An 8,540-nucleotide genomic window follows, 5' to 3' on the forward strand; every position below is an offset into this window, starting at 1 on the left:
AAAAAAAAAAAAAATGCTTTCCCCTGATTTCTTCGGGCTACCACTTGTCTTAGCCAGCTCTATCTATTCCTAAGTTCTTAGTAGAGAGTTTTGCGCAAAGTAGGAACTTTTGATGACTTAGTATATATCCCTGGATGGCACAGGGAACTTAACTGCAATGAGTTATTCTATCCTACGAGGCAGACAATATTATTTTGTCTATTTCGCAGATGAGCAAATAGAGGCAGACCAAGATTCTGTGCATTGTCAAAGGTCTCAAGTATTAGAACTGGGATCTGGACCCAGAGAGTCTGGCTCAGGGGTCTACTAAAGTTATTGCCTCTCAGTAAATGCCTGACAGGAAGACTGATTAACAGTCTCATCAATAAGGATCTGCTTTACCAAAGCAGCAAACAGCAGAAGGCAGGTTATAACTGTCATGATCCTTTTCTTACGAATGCTGAAATTTATATTGCTTGAGGATAGGGCATTCTTTTCTCTACTCCATTAAGTAGAAAAAATCCAAATTTTCTTTAGAGCAGTGTTTCTGAGACAGGGTCATTTTGCCCTTCCCTGCCACACCTTGGGGCATTTGTCTGGAGATGTCTTTGTCATGACGAGGGGCAGGACTGGGGCATCATTTGCTACTGGTACCCAGTGGGTAGAAGCTGGACCTTCCGCTAAACGCATGCTATGGTTTGGACGTGGCTGGTTTATCCCCCACCAAGACTCATGTAGAAATCGGATCTGCCAAGTGGCAGTGTTGGGAGGTTTGGGTTGATGGGGGTGGATTCCTCAGGCAGACGTGGTGGTTCTGTTCTTGCAGCAGGGAGTTCTGGCTCATGAGGGCCTGGATTAGTTTTCTTGGGAATGAATTAGTTTCTGTGAGAGGGGGATGTTATGAGATGCCCCTCAGACTCTGCCCTCTTTGCTTGGTCCACTTGTCCTTTGAGCTTCTCTGCCATGTTATGACACAGCACAAAAGCCCTCGTCATGCCTTTGTACTTCTCAGCCTGTAGAACATGAGCTGAATATAATAAATCTCTTTTCTCGATAAATTACCCAGTTTTAAATAACCCTTTACAGCAAGACAAAATGGACTGAGAGAACATCTTATAATAGCCTTCAACAAGAAATTATCAGGCCCATACTGTCAACAGCCCAGAGGGTAGGGGACCCCACTTTAGAGAGATGCTGAGTCTAACTAGTTAGGCAATCTCTGATGTGACTCACTTGGGACTACACGAGCAAGAAAGGGAAAAAAATTAAATCATATCTTTTCCCATCATTCAGACTCACTGCCCTCCAGCCTGATAAAACATAGTTTAGAAAATCTTTAAAGGTCAGTCACAATGAACATTTTAAAGTGATGTAAATCTGAATTTACACTTTCATTAGATCAACTCTTAAGCCAAGGATCCATGCCATCACACTCCAAGCTCCTCACGTGATAGCCTTGAATCTGCATGAAATGAAAAAGTGATGCAAAATGATCAAAACCAGACACAAGCTACCAGTTAGCATGCAGGCCTCCTCCTGCACAGAGAAGGGTCTGCTTTCTATGTCTACGATGACTCAGAGAGATCCTAACAGGAATTCATATGGCTTTTCTTTCTCCAGATATAGGTGACCAGACAGGGCAAGAATTTGCTCCCAGTGTGACTCACTTATTTGCTGAATTTAGCTGCTCTAGGTGCCAAATAGTGTAAAAATATGACCTCAGTTCAAGTGTACTATGTCTTGAAAAATCATACTCCATTTGGAGGAACACAGATTTGGAAGGAGAGCTAGTCACATTGCAATGAGCCCCCTCGAATTCTGAGTGTTATTTCAATGAAGATATTTTACATTACAGTATATGATCCAAACTACAAATAGAAAATAGCAAAACATAAATGTCCTAGAATTTTACAATTCTTAAGGGCAGTTTTATGCGCCACGAATAGAAATAATGATGCCGTTTAATGAAGTAATTTTATAACCTCTGGAAGATAGAGCCTCCTGGGCTAAGCCATCTGTCACACACGGTCTTCCTGGACAGTCTCTTCCACTCACTCGGACCTAGGCTCTTTTTGGAGGTCTGGGCTGCATTCTTTCTAGAAGCTCAAACATGAGAATGGCTGCTCTGAAAGTGAAGGCAGTTGTGGTCTGTGACTCTACCCCAAAGCCCCTAGTCCTTTTTGGAGGACATCCCCAGCCATTGTGTATGTCTAACTACTGATACTATGTTTTCCAGATCTTCTGGATACCATTCGTCATTACCAGATGCTTGTTGAAGCATCTTAAAACAAGAAGATGATACAGTCATGAGAACGAGGCACACATCTACATACACATGAGAATCGAGAGTAAACGACTTTGTTGTGAGCTCTTCATTTTCAAGTCAACAGCGCTGTTACAAAATTGTGTTCTTAAAAAAAGCTGCCATTGGATGTCTCCTGAGTAGGAATGTGCAAGGAAGAATTTTTCTCTGTAATTTTTCACATCCTGCAGTTACTTGGGCTATTACATTGAAGTGCTCTTCAGAACAGCATAGGAACCCAACGGTGCCAAAAGAAAACCCATCTGCAGCCTCCCTCCTGTGCTTTTGTGGCTTCACTTCTCTGATGTAAAATCTCACTGGAGAGTCTCCCATAAAATGTACTCTCAGATTTATTTGCTTTATAATATCATACAACTGCGGCAGAAACTGGTGTGGTACTTTACAGGACTCTGTACTCATGAAATTAGGTGTTAAGAGGGTTGAAGTCTCTTTAACAATACTTGTGCAGATGAAGTATTTCTAAATAATATCACGGTACAGGTGAGAAAATGGATGATAATTTTGTGCTCCGGGAATTGTTTCTGGTGTCCTTAATTTTTAAAATTTTTCTTTGGCATAGTACTCAGATGCATTTTTCGAAAATAAAATCTACCAAGGATGTTCTCTTATTCTTTCCCTGTTACTGCATAATTGTGCTAATATACTAGCTAGGGCAGTTATATTTTAAATGGTATGTATATATTTAGCAGCGTAATTATGCAAATTATACTGTGTTTATGATTGTAAATATCCTTTAGGAGCAGTTACTTAGCATCGAGTCCTGAAACAATTTTTGAAGAATTCTGGTTGGAATGCTCGGAATTTTTTCCTGAATTGACTTCCCTGCCGTGAGAAGGTGGGTTTCATTATTCTCTCTCACCAGGCAGACTATTGCACAGTGGCAACAAAGTGTGGATTCTTTTATAGACCTGGACGTTTTAGGCCACTTCTTGGCTGTGTGACCTTGGGTAAGTACTTAACCTCTCTGAGTCTCAGTTTCTGCATCTGTGAAATAGGGATGATGATAGTACATACCTCACTAGGCTGTCATAACAGTGACTTCATATGACATATCAGAACTACTCTCAACATAATGTCTAGCTCATAAAAGGCTCAGTAAATGCCAGCTGCCACCTGCCTCTTCTTCCTCCTTATATAAATCCCAATAGTATTACATGTCAGCTCAGTTGCTGGGCTTTCCCAAAGAGCTCTGGGGCAGATTGGGAGCTGCAGATGGAGAGAAGGGAGGATAGTGAGAGCCCCACACCTCTCCTCTGTCCCTGGTACATACTGCTGGGGGCATGATGAGGAGACAGGTGGGAGTGCTGTGGGCAAAAGTTCCGGACTCAAGTTCTTTTTACTAGAGAACCATTCTTCACTTTTGTCATGTGCCAGGGGTAGGGGGATGACAGGTCTTTCAATAATGTAACTCTAGGGTGGCACCTGTGGCTCAGTGGGTAGGGCATCAGCCCCATATATCAAGCGTGGCGGGTTCAAACCTGGCCTGGGCCAGATAAACAACAATGACAACTGCAACAAAAATAGCCAGGTGTTGTGGTGGGCACCTGTAGTCCTAGCTACTCGGGAGGCTGAGGCAAGAGAATCGCTTAAGCCTAAGAGTTAGAGGTTCCTGTGAGCTGTGATGCCACAGCACTCTACCGAGGGTGATAAACTGAGACTCTGTCTCTAAAAAAAAAAAAAAAGAATAACATGACTCTAAATGTAGGTGATGTGTGTGTGTGTCTTTGTGTGACTGTGTGGCATGTGTCTGTCTATGTGCTATTTGTGTGTGTGTCTGTATAATGTGTACGTCTGTATCTATGTGGTGTATGTGTGTCTGTTTAGGATGTGTATCTGTGTGATGTGTGTGTTTGTGTGATATACGTGTGCTTTTGGTGTATGTGTCTGTGTGTTTGTGTGGTGTGGTCTGTGTGTGTCTCTGTGTGAAGAACTCCAGCCAGCCTATATATGCACAAGCGTTCCAATTCTACCCTCTACAGATGAGCCGCCTAACAGGTGAGGAGTCACCTCAGCAAGTGTGTGGGATAAATTCTTCTGCTATTTCACAATTTGGGAAATGAAAAATGTGAAAATGTATAATTATATTCATAATTACAATCGTATGTCAGAATATGATACTGATAATGACAGTGTATTTTAGGTGAACATTAATCATTTTTACCCAGCTTTTCTAATATTTGTTACTCTGGAAATATGATAATTTCAATTTTTCAAAAGGTTTTCTAGGCTCAGTGCCCATAGCACAGTGGTTATGGCGCCAGCCACATATACTGAAAGTGGCAGGTTTGAACCCGGCCTGGGCCATCTAACCAACAGTGACAATTGCAACAAAAAATAGCAAGCCGTTGTGGTAGGCACCTATAGTCTCAGCTACTTGGGAGGCTGAGGCAAGAGAATCGTGTAAGTCCAAGAGTTTGAGGTTGCTGTGAGCTGTGACACTATAGTACTCTACTGAGGGCAAAGAAAAAAAAGGTTTTCTAACATGTGAAAGAGAAATCCATAAAAATTTCCAAGGTTTAATAAAAAGGAAGTGTCTGAGGCTGGCAAATCCTTTTTAAGAAATGGAGGCCCTATAAGAATGCTGGGGGTTGGCTAAGTGCAGTGGCTCACGCCTGTAATCCCAGCACTCTGGGAGGCTTGCTTGAGTCCAGGAGTTCAAGACTAGCCTGAGCATGAACAAGATCCCAGCTTTACAAAAACAGAAAAACTAGTTGGGCCTAGTGGCACCTGTGTGTGTAGTCCCAGCTACTTAGGAGGCTGAGACAAGGGGATCACTTGAGCCCAGGAGTTTGAGGTTGCTGTGAGCTACAATGACACCATTGCACTCTAGCCCAGGTGACAGAGCGAGGCCCTGTCTCAAAAAAGAGAATATGAGTGGTAATGAAAGGTAAAATCCTTCAAGACCTCAGGATTTGGTATAGAGAAGACTCCAGAGATCAGCCGAAGGAGTATTCGTTTGGTTCCCATAATTAAATCCTTGAAACAGAGGGCTCAATGATATTCATTAAATTATGTACAGTAACTACATGGTGACACCAAACTAGGTTCTGGGATGAAAGCAGACAAAATCCCCCCAAAATAGAGCGGTGGGGGCCGGCATGGTAGCTCATGCCTGTTATTCATGTACTCTGGGAGGCCGAAGTGGACAGACTGCCTGAACTCACAGCTTCAAGACCAGCCTGAGCAAGAGTGAGACCCCATCTCTAAAAATAGCCAGCTGCCTGTAGTGTAGTCCCAGCTACTTGGGAGGCTGAGGCAAGAGAATCACTTAAGCCCAAGAGTTTGAGGTTGCTGTGAGCTATGACGCCGTGGAACTCTACCAAGGGTAACAAAGTGAGACTTTGTCTCCCCCTCCCCAAAACAAAAAACAAAGCAGTGGAATTAGCTTAATATGATCACAACAGACTCAAGTTCTTGATCCTTTTCTACCCACCAGGATGGGATGGTGGGATCCACCATCAACATTACATACTGGAGATGGATTGCTTTCGTTTGCTAGACTGAACTCTTACAGCTCTAAGTCTCATCCCTGAGTGGCGTGCCATTTCCCACATAGCATCTCAGAGTCCACTGTGAGGGACCAGTGTGTTATCCTTTCTGTGAAGCCCCCAGCACAAGCTTCTAAGCTTCTGGCACATCTTGGTAGATTCCTCTCTAGTTGCGACATTGGCCTGTTCTAAGGCTTCACTATGAGTGTTTATCCTATACTCCTTGGCTGTCTGCGGTTATCAGAAGATCCCTTTCTTTGATACTTAGAATTTCACTTTCTAATGACCCTGGAAAGGAGAGAAGAAACACTACTTTGCAATCCTTAATTTTTCTAAGTCGTACATAATCAAACCAGTCACTGTGGCTGTTTTTTCAACTCCTTGAGAGATTTAGAACTTTTTGTTCCATCCCTGACTCCAAAACTTTCACATTTATTCTCTTTTCCTCCCTCTAAAATCTTTCTGCTGCGATATTCCTAGAACAAATAAGGAGGAATAGCCCTTTCATGATAACATTCTGCTAACGGGGACAGGGATTTCTGACTTGTATATGAAAACAGTCAGGTAGATGGTTCACATTCCATTCACAATTTTGATCTTCTGTTTAAAAGGTTATGTAATCGTAAGCGATATTACCATTTTTAGTGAGAAGGAGGAATTCTAATGAGTTATTGAGCAACTGGATATCTGGAACATATTTTTCATATCTTTTCTGATCCTATCTGTGACAGTAGGTAACCTCTTTTGAACTTAATTTCTTTGATTAGTTTTTATGATTAGAATTATTATGTTGACTTCCATCAAATAATTCAGGCCAGAAAAATGCCCTCTGTCAAAATGAGCTTTTCTGCTACTAAATGAACTTCAGAGGGTTTTCCAGTTATAGTAGGAATGTTCTGGACTGCTAAATTATAAAATACCCATCTATTCGAAAAGAAATGTAGATACCCCGCAATGTCTCATTCACTAGAAAAATTTTGCTGATTTTTTTTTAACACCAACCCTGTATGAATATGAAATCTGAACCATTCTAGTATTTTCATGTGAATTCAGTTTTTATCATTCTAGAAGATAGATCACAACATTCTATTCCCATAAACAGATGAGAGAATGGAATTGCATTCTCCAAGGAAAGGCACAAACTGCCATTTCAAACAGGTAGAGTTGGAACCACATATTCCTTTAATTTCAACGGAAGAAAAATTTTTATGACCTCTTGATCTAGTTGTCTGAATGGCTTCTGTTCATAATTTTCTTCCAAATTATTCAGATTTATATGAATAATAATGCTATTAGTGCCATGCTCTCTGGGGCCCACGGGACCGACAGCTTTGTTGGTGTACCTGTCCCCTTGACATGGCTATAGGTATCCCTAACTTAATCACCGCTGATTCAGAAACTCTTTGCAAGTAAGGACACCCCTCCTGTGTTCTGTAAGGACACCCCTCCTGTGTTCTGTAAGGACACCCCTCCTGTGTTCTTTTTTTTTTTTTGGCCGGGGCCAAGTTTGAACCCGCCACCTCCGATATATGGGGCTGGTACCCTACTCATTTGAGCCACAGGCACCGCCCCCCTCCTGTGTTCTTTACAGCACCTGCCAGGCACCTTCAGCCATTTGTTCTCTTGGTTTGACCTCTGTATAGCAGCCCACAGCCCCACAGGGCCACCAACCACCCTCGGCCACTCTTACCACCCCTTACCTGGTCTCTCTGTCTTTGGGTATCGTAGCAGTGCTGTAAGCAAAAACTTGCTTCTCAACTAGAGGAGGGCCGAGGTCCACCATGCCGGAAAATCCTGCAGTATTCCGTGGCTTTTCTATGTACACCAAGGTGCCAGGCTCTTTTTTAAAGGACTGGCGGCTGGGCGAGGCTCGGTCTGGCTGCATGGTGTGGGGGGGCCCGTGGGTGTTGTAATGTGCGTGGACATCTATCATTCGCAGGTCACTGACGCGGTGCGGCGAGGCTGGGGGCGTTTTGGAGCCCAGGGTAGGCAAATGGCTATCTGGATATTTCCTTGACTTCTGTCTGTACAGTGACTGCTCCATATGCATCTCCGCTTGCAAAGAGGGGTTGCAATAAGCACTCGCTGACCGAATTGCCGTGCGGTGATATGCAATGATGTGATCGGGGACATCAAGCGGGTGGCCACCATGGGAAGAGGCTATGCTCATCCGGCCCTCATGATAAAGGTAAGGATCGGCATAGAAACCCTCGTTCCTGTACATGGCGATGTTTTTGCCACTCATGTCTTCATCGGGCTTGACATCTCTCCTTTCTAGAATGGCGCTCGGGCTTGGTGAGATGGGTCTGGAGACCGGCAGGCTGGAGAGTCTATCCCTGGGGATGGTGGCATTGCCAGGAATGACCATGGGGCGGGTGCCCCCATAAGGAATTCGAGATGGGGAGGGAGGCATGGAATGCGGCACAGGAGTGGACGGTGGGGAATTCGGAATCATGTGGGGTGGATGGGCTGTAGATCCAGGCCGGGAGGCACCAGGGCCATCTCCTCTGGCATAAAGAATTTCTCTCTGCATCTGAAAAGAAAGCAAGGGATTAGGAAGTCTAATTGGATGTTCAAGTTTGTAGAGAAGTCTCAATTTGTGATCACGTGGCTTCACTGATGTGGGAGTCTAAATAATGCCCAGCCCTTGCAAGATGTCCACACTGTTGGCTTGGCGCCTGTGGCTCAAGCGGCTAAGGCGCCAGCCACGTACACCTAAGGTGGCGGGTTCGAATCCCCAGCCCGGGCCC

At 43.9% G+C, this 8,540-nt stretch overlaps 1 protein-coding gene across 10 annotated transcripts in view; it reads right to left on the reverse strand.

Annotated features, from left to right (window-relative positions):
- The window catches only part of KIAA1217 (KIAA1217 ortholog), a 328,697-nt gene that overhangs the window by 65,678 nt on the left and 254,479 nt on the right, over window positions 1–8,540 (reverse strand). For all 10 annotated transcript variants that reach the window (XR_002772475.1, XM_023511441.1, XM_023511443.1 and 7 more), the window contains one exon: window positions 7,491–8,323. Coding sequence is in view for 9 of the 10 variants with exons in the window: in XM_023511441.1 (XP_023367209.1) it covers window positions 7,491–8,323 (833 nt within the window). In the remaining variant the exon portion in view is untranslated. The remainder of the gene's footprint in view (window positions 1–7,490; window positions 8,324–8,540) is intronic.

Source organism: Otolemur garnettii, unplaced genomic scaffold (genome assembly GCF_000181295.1).
Source record: "Otolemur garnettii isolate 467f Iridium unplaced genomic scaffold, OtoGar3 scaffold00019, whole genome shotgun sequence".
Lineage (NCBI taxonomy): Eukaryota > Metazoa > Chordata > Mammalia > Primates > Galagidae > Otolemur > Otolemur garnettii.